The 15,347-nt window shown below is 38.9% G+C and overlaps 1 protein-coding gene across 1 annotated transcript in view; it reads right to left on the minus strand.

Annotated features, from left to right (window-relative positions):
- The window catches only part of lrrc20 (leucine rich repeat containing 20), a 114,142-nt gene that overhangs the window by 85,925 nt on the left and 12,870 nt on the right, over positions 1-15,347 (minus strand). The window contains exon 2 of the mRNA NM_001011063.1: positions 10,509-10,626. Coding sequence (NP_001011063.1) covers positions 10,509-10,578 — 70 coding nt within the window. The 5' untranslated portion in view covers positions 10,579-10,626. The remainder of the gene's footprint in view (positions 1-10,508; positions 10,627-15,347) is intronic.

Raw genomic sequence — 15,347 nt, forward strand, 5'->3', positions numbered from 1 at the left:
ACCTGGTGTTACATGCTATTATTTTTTTATGTAAATCTAAAAAACACTATAAAAAATGTAATGGCAGCAGCGATCAAGTATTGCAGTTATTTTTCAATCTAATTGTTGTATGATTGCTTAGGCTGAAACTTGAACTCAGTCATTTCTTTGCCGATATCCGCCAACACAAGTGCAGGCAAGGTAAAACAATGAATCGCCAGTGGAAAGGCCCATGCATTGCTTCAGCTTTCCATAACGGCTCGAAGTTTCCTCCTGCAGGCAACTACTTGTGACTTCAGAAAGCAGAAGTGATGCGAAGGCTTTTACACCGGCAATTCCCTTTGGTGCCAGTGGAAAGGCATTTCAGAGCCTTTGGTAGCAGAGATTTATCTTATCTTTCCATGGGGCTTTAGCCTTTGCCCTTACACAACACCACTAGTGATGTTTATCTCCTGTGTTAGTAAACCAGTCCTGCTTGTTTCAACCAGCTGACTAGTAAATGCAAACTGCAAGTTGGTTGCTATGGGTTACTAGATCCCAAATAACTGTTCTGGCCTTGTCAGTCACAGATATATCTCCTCCCCAGACCACAAAGCCTCTGAGTTACTGAGGCATGACCAATACCCTTATCTCACATATATGACATAGACAGGTGAATGTAACAAAATGTTCAAAGTTTGCTTATAGCCTAGTAACCCTTAGCAACCAACTTGCAGCTTGCATTTACTAGTCAGCTGTTTGAAAACAAATCTGATTGGTTGTTTTAGTTTACTGGGCAAACAGGGCTGGTTTTCTAACACCGAAGATAAATAACACTAGTGATGGTGCCTAAAGTAACCAAACAGCAATTAAATTTAAACAGTCAGAAAACAAAAGCAAACATATAAATTGGGCAACAGCAGTAATGAAATTAATAGCCAATGCAGGCCAAACCCAATTCCACTCAGCCACGCTTTCCAAAAAGCCCCGGCACAGTGGCTGAGAGATAATTGGTAAGTTGACAACTGGAAAATTCAGGCTATGCCCCTCCAATTCCACCCCAACTACGCCCAAACATGTCCCCACTGTGTCTGAAATGTGTCTGAATTTGTTTATGCATCTGGGGACCAGGAATCTTCTAGTTACAGGGTAGGGTAGAGGCAGAATAGAAAGGCAAAAAAATTAAGGATGCACTGAATCCACTATTTTGGTATTCGGCCAAACCCTGAATACTTGAGAAAGACTCGGCCAAATACTGAACCGAATCATAATCCTAATGTAAATATGCGAATTTGGCGACGGAAGAGAACCATGCATGCAGTGAGCGATGAAAAAAATGTCAACTTCTGTGTTTATATGATAAAAAGTCACCTGATTTTAAGGATCTGGATTCAGTCTGGCCAGGTACATGAATTTGGCCAAATCTGAATCCTGCTGGAAAAGGCAGAATCTCTGCCAAATCGTGAACCGAATCCTGTATTCGGTGCATCCCTAAAATAAATCACAGGGCATCTGATTAAACTTTTGTTCTTAAGCGAGTGAGCATGCGTGTATACCCGTTTATGTATACAAATGTAAGCATATACATCTCTGTATACACATTAGAATAAGACATTATGTTTAATTAAGTAGCTTCTCTGATAATTTCTATATGGCAATGTTATATAAAAAATTGCCCTAAAAAATAATATTATGTGTCAGTGAATGAAGGTGGAATTGATACTATTCTACAGCTGTAAAATTTTCATCACCTGCATTTCTCATATTGCCCATTTGCTTTCCTGAATCATGAGCTACGGTCAGTGGATACTGGTTTATAATTGAAGAGAGGAAGGAATGATGGGCCCTTTAGCTCAGTGCTGAAAGAAGAAGCAATCAAATGTAATTTAAGGAAGCAGCAGACAGTCAGGACTTGGATAGCAATTATACCTTCTGCCTTTTGACGGTATTAGGTAGTGATAGATTAGCAGAACTATTCCTTACTGGGAAAAGCTCAATTATACAATAAGACAGTGACTTTTATTAATTGAAATTGTTAATTTATATGTATGACAAATAAAGTTCCGACCAAAATTACCTTTACAGTCCGTGTATTATAAAAACATAAGGCTGATACTGACAGGAAAATTATGCAGTTTACTGAGGGCCCACACTGACCCCTGGTGTGAAACACCTGTGCCATCCCAAGTGCGTAGGTAGTGCAGGCATGCACAAGGGTAAGGGGATGGGCTCACTAGCCAACAGAGCAGTGCTGTAACTCAGCAGCAGATTCACATCTGTGTTCCCTTTTTTACTGCTGCCAATATAAAATATATGTCCGTGGTGTAACTTGGTGTACGTGGTGTAACGTGGTGTAAGTGACTGGACCCCAAAGCACCCTTCAAATATCAGTATTTAACCTTTTCTGGTGATATGGGATTAAGGCACATTTACAACATGAGATATACCAAACTGCTTATTTGGATAATCAGGCAAAATATCTGGAGAAACAAATGTGAAGACAATAATTTTGATCCCATTTATACAAAGAAAAAATATCTTTCTATGGTGCAAAGCATCTTCTCAGTATAGAAGACAAGGTTACATACATGACCAGGTTTTGTGTCCCTTACAAAATGCCAGGCACTTATTTAATTTGTTGGATTGTACTACAAGATAAAAATGAACTAAAGGCATCAGGGGACTAACTGTGGTAATTAGCGTACGTGTATATGCAAGGCATTACTACTATCGAAAATTTACAGCCAGAAGTATCACTCTTTCCAGAGCAGTAGATTTATAGATTAAAAGAAATCCTGCCTATCCAATTTCTTCTGATGTCAACCTAGTCGGTATTTATTCTACAAATTACAGAAATATTAAAGGGGAACTCCATGCCTTATTACAATTTGTAACATCACTATTTTAGTTCCTTCTCCCCTGCCAGGAACAGATTACAGTGATAGGTGTATTAGGGGTATCTGTGTTGTGTGGGGCCGCTTTAGATCATTTTGATTTGGAAGCCAGAGTTCCCCTTTAAAAAAAACCAATGTTCTTAGTATCATGTGTACAGTAACTATTAGTAACAACAAACCGCTGGAAATGTTAAAACTGCAAATATTATTGTGGCTCCAAGGGTTCTGTCAAGGGCTAATAAGAAAAGCAGAAAGGGCCATTATAATCTACTGGTTTTCCCTTACAGCACAACTAGTCTAACCATCTCATCATCCCATGTGCTGTAGCCCTTATAGCAATGGCATATGGCAAATTGTACCATACACCGGCAATGAAGTGCCCAAATATTCCTTTGAATTGCACCCTATTTTATTTGCTGTGGGTATAACTGACTTCTAGCGTAATTGTGCAAAAATGCCTTTTTTCATGATTACAGAAGAAGTTATTTTGCCTGTGCAATTCGCATATGACACAACTCCACTGTATTTTAGGTGCTTTATTATTCAGGGGAGCATAATTTCCTGCAGGCGACAATACTAATCCTAAGGCTAATGGCACCTGTATTGGCCTTGTGCAGAAACATGGAGTAGAGATTGTTGCACAACTATGCCTTTTTTTCGCCGACATCCTGTCCATGATTCTGCACACAGGCCGATGCCATCCCTGTCAGTGCACGGACATGAGAAAACATCAGCTTTTCTCCAGCTCCATGTGCAATTAGATGAAAGAATATTAGAGCACAATTTACATAGCTGTGGGAATTACGGAATATAAAAGAATGCCTTGCCCAGTCCTAGACTGGCAATCTGTGGTTCTGGCAAATGCCAGAGGGGCTGCTGTAAGATGCCATAGACAGTGACTATTTAGTGGTCTGGTAGAGGGGCCGTTGGCTCCTCTGTGTGCCAGAAATGCCAGGGCCTATTTTGAATCCCAGTCCGGGCCTGGCCTTAATATGTGTCATGAGCCCTAGCAGATGAGAAAGAAGCTCAAAATCATAGCTTCAGAATCAAGGGAACTTGCCATTCAAAGGGAGAGGTCCCACAGAGACAATCTATAGCAAGTGCAACACTTGCAGACTGTTACTTGTATTGTAATTATTATGGGCTAAAGATTGGGCCAACATGGGGGTGGGGGAAGAATGGTATAATAGCTTTGGGGAGGGCCCAATGATTTTTAGGCCCAACATAGGGGTTGTCACATAGCAGATGGGAGTTACCCCCACAGCCAAACAGTACAAAATTTCAACGTTTGGCTTGGAACAATTAAAAACAGAGATTTATTCACTTTTGCAATTTTCCCATGTGCTGGAATGGTTCTTGTTTAGCTAGTTTGTGTGGGGTTGCTGCTCTTCCTTTACTCCTGTAGCTCCGGGTCAAGTTCTTCTATATCCATTTTAGCAAGCCAGTTCTGTTCACTTTTTGTAAAATTATTGCCCTGAAATAAGAAAAGGACCTTCCCCTAATGCCACAAAAACAAGTAGAACCAGAGACTCTAGCTCTCACCATGAAACAGTCCCAGACCATTCCTGCAGCAAATATTGCAGTCTGTATTACCCATTCAGGCAGGTACTGGCCTCGTGGATTAAAAGAAACAAGGGTAAAATTTACCCTAGACCTGTAACCTACTCCAACCATTTAGCAGAAAGCTTCAACTAATTTTGTGCAGAAACAAAAATGAGAGCAAATATTCAACTAACTATGTATTACAGGAGAAGGGCAAACAGTGCATGTTTCTGAATAACTCAGCTGATATAATAAACAGAAAATGAGTGCAAAATATGGAATGAAATTAAAAGAAGGAATATTGATAGTATTATCTCTTTACTGGCCTATAAAACAGCAAAACAATCACCCCTGCTCATTATCACTATCTAAGATGTGCTTTAAAATGCTAGCTGATATCTAGTTAATAGCTTGCAAAATATCTAAAGCTACAGAGATTTATCTTAGAACCTCTGAAGAACAGGAACATTGGTCATTATATTACCTCTGCAATGATGCACTTTATACAAGGTAAAATCCAAGCCATTCGCTCATTTATTTTCTAATCAGCAGGAACCTGCACAAATGATACACAATTATAATAACCTATAGAACTTTGTGACTTTCTGTTCATTTCTTTACAGTAAATGAAGAGGTAATTATTGGATTTTTACTATTATCTCTTAATTATGAATCAGGCTAATTAGGAGGTTTCATTGTGTTCTTTTTGCCATGGCAAAACTGATTAAGTCAGAGGCATCTTGTTAGAGTTTCCATTAATTATGAGTGATGAGATGCCAAACTTTTACTTTTAAAAAAAGAAGATTAAATATGCAGGGGGAATGTCTATGTTAAGATAACCCTCTCATTCCAAACATTACAGAGAAAACAATGAAAAATGTATATTGTTCAGTGCCAACGTTTATCCCAGTAAGAAGAAAACATCATAGCAGAGACAACTTTTTAATCCTCCCTGGTGTACATAACCCAACATATCAATTTTATAGCTATTTAATGTTAACTTAACCGTTTTCAGACCACAGTGCAGAGAGGCCTTCAGAAAAGTAGCCTACTGTTCCTTTGCAAATATGCATTATATGGCATGTCAAGAAGATTCTCAAGCTTATATGCATGAAAGACACTACTATAAATATGAGGGGTTGTTGCAAGGGGTTCTTATTTTCAGGAAGAGAACATGTGATAGTACAGTGGTCCCTATATCAATATTTTGTATGTATATTGCACAACACAGGTTACAGAGATAAGAGTCCCTGGGAATGGAGAAAAGGAAGCCTGAGCAAGGGAGGTCCAACAAGCAACTACATAGCTGCTGCCTGCAGTACCACCAGCCAAACCCACCCTTAAAATGTCCTCACTATTTTGGAGATCTAAATATCTTCAGCACCTTGAGGTAAATGCTATTACATAATATGTAAACGTGTTTACAGAAGGACAAGTTCCATTGCAGATCTCCCAACATTTTCCTTTCCAAGTCCATAATATTTTAGGATGTTACATAGTAGTATATAAAGAAGCCTGCGTTATACATCCATCACTTGGTCTTCATAACCACAACCCAAATCACTACCTTATTAACAGAATAACTGTAGTAGCTTAAATTGTATGCCCCTACAGTTCTAAGTTCTATCCTCTGTCAAAGTTTAGCAGATGTCCTTTGCTTCAACAGTGGATTGGCTTTGGCCTGCAATTGTTACAAGGTCAGGGTAAAGTAAATAATGGTAGCCTTCATGTAAGTGCATAGGCTTCTGTCTTACTATAACATGTAGCATTAGCTACAGCAGAGATATAGAGATGACCTCCAATATCTTAACAGGTCAGACTGTAGCTGGAAGAGAACATATAGTATAGTGGTCTCCAGGCCCTGTGATTCAAAACAGGCCCTGACATAGAGGTCCAAACTGCCCCAACCAGTCTGGTCCTGGTCTCTAAATCAATATTTTGTATGTAGTTTACATGACCCCAGGTATCAAGCAAAAGACAATGCAGACAAGCTTTGCAGGGACAAACTCCACTGACCACCAATGAATTAAAAAACTTAAGGTAAATTTCACTGCCCCCAATGAACTGATTGATACATTAACTTGACTTATTAATACATAAATTATTCATTTTAACTATTTATATGAACTACTTAGTATAGAGTAACACCAGCTGTTTATATTGGGATCCATTTACTAAATTATATCAGTATCTTCTACATTAACTTTGCAACAGGGGAATGACTGGTTATTGGGCCTCACAGCAACATCATTGAGACCCCCTACGCGTCGCAATTTACATAACTTATGCAAAAACGTACGTTATTTTAAAACAACTTACGTCACTGACCCCACAATTACTGACTTATTAGCACATTCATTATTTTTACTATTTTAATGAAATAATACTGACTAGTTATTGTTATGTTAGTATAATGTTATGACTGTCAAATGTTAAGAGCTCAGGGCCCTGCTTCTGACCTCTGGCAAACCATCAAAGTTACTTACTTAAGTTATTCAAAAACTACTCTCTTCCCATCCAGTACCTGCATCAGCATCTGTTGACCACATGGCAATGGTTCCCTAACTGTGGTGATATCCCTCCATGGCATTTGTTGTGCATTGGTTTACTAATATAAAAGATACAAACTGCGGGGAATCTGACAGGTTTCTCTGAAGGGCAGATGGGGCATGAGAGGTACAGTATAAGGATGATAAATATAAATATCTGTGTGTTTATACGCCGACCTTCACATTTTTACTCACTTCAGCATCTTGAATAACTTATACATAGAAATAGCATTTGGTCACAGCGCTCTTAATGTTCCAGAGTGTACCTTTAACAGTAGACAATTAATCAGGGTAATTAAGGTGTCAGTGCCCATTTAATAATCTGTCTGAAGTGAATTATGAAAATAACTTTAGTGAGTAATAGAAAGTTTAACACAGTATTAATTTCATCAATTATGCATTTAGAAAACAATATTTTTTTGTACAAATACTCCCCCATGAGTTCAGAATTACTGTTTGCTAATGCCATGCATGCATTTTCATTATGTTTTGGCCAGTGAATGGCACTGCTTGCATAAGGATCATTCATCAGAATAAACTGACACAGCTTCAGGCACTCTAAGAATTCACTTCTCTTGCCCCACACTTTCCCTTTTATATTTTGTGTTGGCGTTTTAGTTCTGTAATAATTTGATGAAATATGTACACTGCAAGACTGATGAAATATAACTAAACTTGAACTAGGAACCAAGGCAATTCCATTCATATGAACAAACAATAATATTAAGCTCCTGCACAGTATAACCTTAGCATGTCTACTGCACATTCCCAGGCACCTGAAACGGAACCTAGGTCATTAATTGTGTATATTTGCCCTAATTATTCATGACTGAAGTGAAAGCAGGCAAGTAAAAAAGCCAAGAAACATAACAAAGCTGCAGGGCTTTGCGTGTAAGGAAGCATGCAGGTTTACACATTAATAAATAATAGTTTGTTCATATAGGGCCAACATAATCATACAAGGTATTCCACATATTTTACAGGGATCTGTTCAAATGTACTTTTGGCATGAAATGAATATTTTAAAGCAAGCTGAATTTTGTTGGCATAGTGGAAACTAGAGTCTTGGATGGAAGCATGTAGGCTATTGCTACATTGTTTCCATTGTACATGTTGTCAAAAACAGTAGTGCAGAGAATAGTAAAGCACAGACAGGAGCTGTTTTCAGTAGCAATTATATTTCCAAATAACTTTAATATTATTGAATGTGTTATTAATTATAATTACATTTGTATTACTAAAACTAGCGGTTATATGTGAAATAATATTTCTTTGACTGTGGTGGCAGCTTGCAATTATTTAGTCTTCTGCTATTATTAGACTGGCAGCCATTAAAATCCTTTGGAGGGCCACATCCAACCTGCAGGCCTCCAGTGTGGGGACTGGGGGGGGTGTTCATGCAAGCAGGCCAGCCTTAAGCCCTCCTCCCCTTCATTGCTTGCCAGGATTCATCCCTTTGCTTTAACTTTCAGCTTGAAATACCCTAAAAAAAGTCCCCTTCCCACACTCTGTACTGACTGAAGAGTGGTGGAGTAGCCATTCCTTTGCTATTATTCTCCTAAAGCTGGCCATACACGCACAGATAATATTGTACAAAACCTTGTTTCGTACGATATTCGGTGCGTGTATGCCGAGTCGACCGATATTGCAGGAGGCTGCTGATACCGGTTGACTCGCCGATCGGGCGGGTTAAAAGATTTTGATCGGGCGCCATAGAAGGCACCTGAGCAAAATCTGCCTTCAGCGCTGAATCGGCGGAAAGAGGTAGAAATCCTATTGTTTCTACCTCCTTATCTGCGTTTAAGCCCTGAACGTTAGTGGCGGATTGAACAAATCGCCTCGTGTGTGGCCACCTTCACAAGCAGCCTTCGGTTGGCTGCAAAAATCAGACGTGACGTGATGTGGTGCTCACTCTGCAATCCGCATCCGCTGTGCTCCACCAGTCTCAATGAAGTTAGGCACCCTAGGCACTGGACCTAAATATGCCCCCAGATTGCAGAAGTGACACCATGTGCGTGTGATGTCACTTCTGTACGAGTGACATCACACGTGCCACATCAAACAGAACTGACAATATAAAGAAACTGAAAGCCAGAAAAAAGCAAAAAATACTTGCTCTCATAGCGTCACTATTATAATCAACATGGTGCTGATTAGATTTTGGGGGTTTGGGGGCTTTAAAAAAAGTTCCTACACTAGGGTCACAAGTGACTTTTTTTTCATCTAAGGTACAAGTTTCCTAGTTAAAGGAGAAGGAAAGGTTAAGTCACTTGGGGGTGCCAAAATGTTAGGCACCCCCAAGTGACTTAGATTGCTTACCTTTTACCCTGGGCTGGTGCCCCTGTACGGAGAGAACAGCACCAGCCCGGGGTAGCAGCGAGCGCTTCCTACTTCCTATTCGCTTGTGCACGCATGCGCAGTAGAGTGAAAAGCCGAACTTAAACAACAAAGTTGGCTTTTTACTCTACTGCGCATGCGCCGGACGACGGATTTCGCCGGCAGAAGAAAGAGGAAGCGCTTGCTGCAGGTACCCTGGGCTGGTGCTTTTTTCTCCTAATAGGGGCACCAGCCCAGGGTACAAGGTAAGCGATCTAAGTCACTTGGGGGTGCCTAACATTTTGGCAGCCCCAAGTGACTTAGCCTTTCCTTCTCCTTTAAGGTAAACTGAAATTTAGGCATGAATGAGGAGCTGCAAGCAACATATTTCTTATAATGAAGTTCTGATATATTATTTTTATTACTGCATCACATTGTGAGATTTAATTTATCCCCCACACAAAGAAAGGTTCTCCGTTTAAGATATCTGTTTCTTACTATGATTCTACCCATTTGGATACTGTTTGGAACATATATAATCATTCTTACCGAGTAACTAGCAGAATTTTCCACATTGGACCAAGTCATCTGGTCTACTCATATATAGCCTTACTGGTATACATTCATCGACTGTTACCAATAAAAAAAATGCGGTGCTGTCCTACCTACTGGTTCTAGAAACCATTCTTGAGGCTTTTCTTCATCTCTCCTGATACCTATTATAATTGTTAAAACTTCAATGGATGAAAGAACTGATTTGGAGGACTGTTATATTATTAAAGAATAAACGTTTAGTGTTCTAAGATGGTGGTCCATTGGGAACAATACCTTACATTTTAACTTCCATTTAAATTGTGAGCATAGAGGTGTGCCTTACTTTTAGACATCAATATTAGAATTGCAGTATGGATGTAGTCCTTGGTGAAGAAACATGAATTTGGAATTTGGGTGTATAAAGATGGCACCTTGTATTTTAAGACAAGCATTTGGAGACTGGCACTGTGGGATCTGATGTGACTCTGTATTGATATAAAGTGTGCTTGATCTGCATTTAAACTAAGTAATTGCCATGTGTGCTAATAGTTTTGCTCTTGAATATAAAGATAAATGACTGTGTACATGCATACAGCTTTTTTGTTTGTAAATGGTTTCTGGGTTTTTGCACATTATTCATACACATTTGAGCAATGTGAGTTATGATACATTTCTACATTGTCAAAATAAAAAAAATCTACATGTAATAACTTACCAAGATGGTTCCCTCCACTTTCTACCACCTCATTCACTCTCCTGGCTACTTGGGCTACAGCTTCAGCCATTCTCTTTGCATTGAGACGAAGCTCCTGTTCTTCCAGTTCGTATCCAAACTGTTGGCAAAACCATGGAACATGGCATTAGGCTATCAAACATTTCTCCTCATTTTTCAATATCGCTAAAATTGCTGACAATATGCCCTTACATGTTTCCTACATTTTTGTTCATAAAGGGTGGGGGTAACAGCAGAAAGCTGTGGAAATGTTAAAGTGGGGATTTTTGCCCTTTAAACCCTTTCTTTTCTCCTCAGGCCTGCAGTTTGTGAATAAACAGTGTGTTAATGTAAAATTGAAATAATTGAAACAAAAATACTTAAAACTACTGGCAGTATTAACAGTACAACGTTGGTTTCCCATAGGATACTCCACCCACAAAAACAAAATCAGTGGCAAAGTACCATTTTAGTCAGCAGCATGCTATCTTTTCTCCCTTTCATGAAATAAGCACTCGCCCTTGTTTATAACAAGAATGTAGATAATGCTTCCCATTGTGTTCAAATACTACAGCCAATAACAGTAACTCACATGCATATGTATGTGTATGGGATCCCATATCTAGAAACTGACATCCAGATTACAAAAAGGCCATTTCCTATAGAGTCCATTTATAAATTATAAAAATGATTTCATTTTCTCTGTAATAATAAAACTGTAGCTTGTACTTGACGGTAACTAATTTGCTTAAATACATATTGGTGGCAAAACAATCCTATTGGGTTTAACATTTAAAAGAATTTTAGCAGATATGAAAAACCCCAGGTCCCAAGCTTTCTGGATAACAGATCCCATACTTGAAAAGTATAGCCTTGGGAAAATGTTGGGAAGACGATCTGTTTATCTTCATCACAATATATAGTCATCCCAGTTAACAGGTTTCATTGTCTTTTATTTTCATCTCTCTCATAAATTTCAAAACACTGCTAAAAAATATGAGGAAAAAAAAAGGTTTTATAAAAACTGCAATGAAAAGGGTACATAAAGGCATTTATTTTGCTCAGTTTAAAGTTATTTCAAGCAATTTTTTTTAAAAAAAGTTTTTTTTTTTACTAAATTAGGCTTAATAAAATCTGTATTAAATTTACTATTTCTAGGTAACAAACTTTGGGGCTATCAGTATGTGCCTGTTTCACAATATCGCTCATTACTTTGTCTACTATCCAGCAATTTCACAGAATGCTTTACTTTCTATCCGCTAAGTTCTCATTTTTAGTTAATGGTATGGTTCAGATACATTTGAACTAGTTAAACAATTAGAGGGCCATCAACCCTTATATATATTTCCTTTTCTATACCTTTTTGAATTAAAGCACTTTAACCTCCTTCCCAAACAAGTAATGTACTGAGAATATAAATGTTGGCATTTCAGTTAATTGGTTTCTCTTATATATGATAATTTACTAACCACAAGTGCAGTGTGCAAAATACAATAGGGCTGATTCATTAAAGTGCGTTAAAACATGCTTTATTTATAGCATGCGTTAAATTTTTTATCGCGTCTAATTGTTCGCGTCAACGCACAATTCACTAAAAGAATACTTGCGGTAATTTACGCGCGATACTGCTTGCGTTATTTTAGTTGCGAAGACTATTTTCGTGCGGTATTTGACGGAACGAGTGCTAATCCATGCACCGAGTATAAATAGTTGCCGCGTGTGAAAAAACGCACGCCATGTTAGCCATACATGCCAATACTTACGGAAAATTACTGTACTGAAAATGACCATTTCCCTGCAAACTGGAGGCTGCATCACTCTAGGGCCAACACAGACTTGAATAAATAACACTGCAAAGTCCATATTGTATTGCCAAAAGCTCATTAACTGTACTTTTCTATAATTACCGCCTGCCTCAAGTAGGTGTTAATTTTCGCATAGACTAATGCGATATTTAGCGCGTCTAAGTGTTTGTGAATCATGCGTTAGTGTTATTTTGGCGTGCAAATTAATGCATGCGTTAGAATGAACGTATGCGTTAGCACAAAATTTAACGCATACGATGTGCGACTTAACACACACGGTAATACTGTAGTGAATCACGCGTTAATTTTCGCGTCTATTTTAACGCAAAAAAGCGTGCAATAAAAATTAACGCACTTTAGTGTATCAGCCCTAATTTCTCATGCAATCGCCACAGTGTAGTGTTTTCACCATAATTCCAGCATAATTGTGGTTGCCAGGAACAATGTGTGCTTGATGATTAAAAATTCATACAGTAGCAGTTGAATGGTGTGCTTGGGGGACGCAAGGAGCCATGGGAACCCTGGAGTATGTATGTATGTATAACTTTATTTATAAAGCGCCACAAGGGTAAGCAGCGCTGTACAGTCTTACAGAATACAAAATTACACACAGGGAGGACGAGTGATATAATAAATAAATACAATAAATACATATATGTATATATATATATATATAAGTGCCATGTGGTATGAGACACAGTAGGAAGGAGGTCCCTGCCCCGTAGAGCTTACTATCTAAGTGTTTGGGTAACATACAGGCACAAACTGGAAGGTAAGAGTGCATCAGGTATGGGCATTTGCCCTTAAGCGCAGGACTGGGCAAAATAATGTCTTAGTGCTCCAGAAGGTAACAGCTGAGCTTTTTCTTAAAGAGAGTTAGTGAGTGTTCCATACGGAGGGATTCAGGGATAGAGTTCCAGAGGTAAGGAGCAGCGAGATAGAAAGGTTTAAGACGAGAGAGCGCAGTGGGTGTGGATGGTGTAAAGAGACGGAGGCTCTGAGAGGAGCGGAGGAGACGACCAGGAACATGTAGGGAGACCAGTGAAGAAATGTAGTAAGGAGCAGAGGAGTGAAGGGCTTTGAATGTCAGCAGAAGGATTTTGTAAGCTATCCTTTGCTTGACAGGCAGCCATGCTAGTGAGCTTAATTGAGGCTGAGCAGGATCCCTCTTAGGAGAGATCAGGAGGATCCTGGCAGCAGAGTTTAAGATTGATTGCAGGGGAGAGAGGTGGGAGTCTGGGAGGCCGGTTAGTAGGAGATTGCAGTAATCTAAGCGGGAAAGGATAAGGGCATAGATTAGTGTTACCACCACCTTTCAAGACAGGGCCGGAACTAGGGTAGGCAGAAAAGACTACCCATAGTCTATTGTCTAGGGGGCCCAGTCAGCTTGGCCCACCTCTGTTCAAACCTAGCTCAAACGTTCCCCAACATCAATAGACATAATCCACTTAATTCATAACAGTAGGCAGGTTGGACCAAGTGGCACACTCTAGGGCAAGGGTCCCAACCTTTCTTACTTGTGAGCCATAGTCAAATGTAAAAAGACTTGGGGAGCAACACAAGCATAATAAAAGTTCATGGAGGTGCCAAATAAGGGATAAGATTGGCTATTAGGGGTCTCTATGCACACTATCAGCTTACAGGGGCTTTATTTGGTACTAAATCTTGTTTTTATTCAACCAAAACTTGGCACCAAGCCAGGAATTCAAAATTAACTACCCATTTTGGGGACACTGGGAGTAACATCCAAGAGGTTGGTGAGCAACATGTTGCCCCTGAGCCACTGGTTGGGGATCACTGTTCTAGGGTGTCCACAATTTTGCATGTGTCACTATTTCTACTTTCTTTGTGCCTTTGTTTTAATTTTGGTGAAATAAAATATAAATGTGCATTAACATTTGCAGTTATGTTGTTTTTAAACTCACTGATTCCTGCAGCAGTTGTTTTCTGCTTCTCAATTGCAATATTAACTAAATATGTAATTTTACAAAGGTGTACCCTCAGTTTTCCATTCAATTGTACCCTCAGCAAGGATTTTTATTTTCATTTATTATTCAGAAATATGGTGCAACAGTCTAATATTTCACACTTTTCACTAGATGCAAATAATTTCACCTCTTGAATCCAGTAACAACAAATCTGCTAGAAGGCAAATGTTGCCCAACTGTGCATAAAACATCTTAGTATATACAATGAAATGTAATTGCATTCACAGATCTAAAAAAAAACAACTATTGAGCAGCTATTAAAATCTTTAGTGACAGAGCTGCGCTGTCATCTGCCTGTGGCGCTCGTATGGGAGGACATTGATAATTGTTAGCTTTGATCTCCATAATGAATGCCTAGGTTGGCATTTCACCTCTTAAACCTTCACAAACTGAACAATAGTCTTATTTGCAAAAAATAAAAGGGATTATTGGACTTTGTTGCCATCTAGTGGCATTTTCCTGAACAACTACATAAATCATAAAAAAAAAATTTTCAACCTAGTCCTAAATAATATTGTCATATTGATGGTGAGTGAATGGCAGAACAGTTTCTTGAAAAATAACACCTAGTGCAGATAAGTATATGTCATTATTGACTGCATAACTGGAAGAGGTAATAAAGGGGACAGGAGGAAAGCATACATCTCTCTTGTAACATCTTCCTTCAGAATTTACAGAGATTACAAACTGTGGAAGTTTAACAAAAACACTGGGTTGCATGAGTGTGCGCACTCATTTATATTCACTTTTTCTGCTTTCATAAAGTGAAATGTAGTGTTGTGTCTGCTTTCTTAAAGTAACAGTGACACCAAAAATGTTTTACAGTAATTAAAATATAATGTAGTGTTGCCCTGCACTGGCAAAAGTTTGCTTCAGAGACACTACTTTAGTTTATACATATAAGCTGCTGTGTAGCCATGGGGGTAGCCATTCACACTGGAAAAAGGAGAAAAGGCACAGGTTACATAGCAGATAACAGATAAGCTCTGTGAAATGAGAATCTATGCAGCTCATCTGTTAATAGCTACCGGTATGTTATCTGTGCCAAA

This window comes from Xenopus tropicalis, chromosome 7, assembly GCF_000004195.4.
Source record: "Xenopus tropicalis strain Nigerian chromosome 7, UCB_Xtro_10.0, whole genome shotgun sequence".
Taxonomy (NCBI): Eukaryota; Metazoa; Chordata; class Amphibia; order Anura; family Pipidae; genus Xenopus; species Xenopus tropicalis.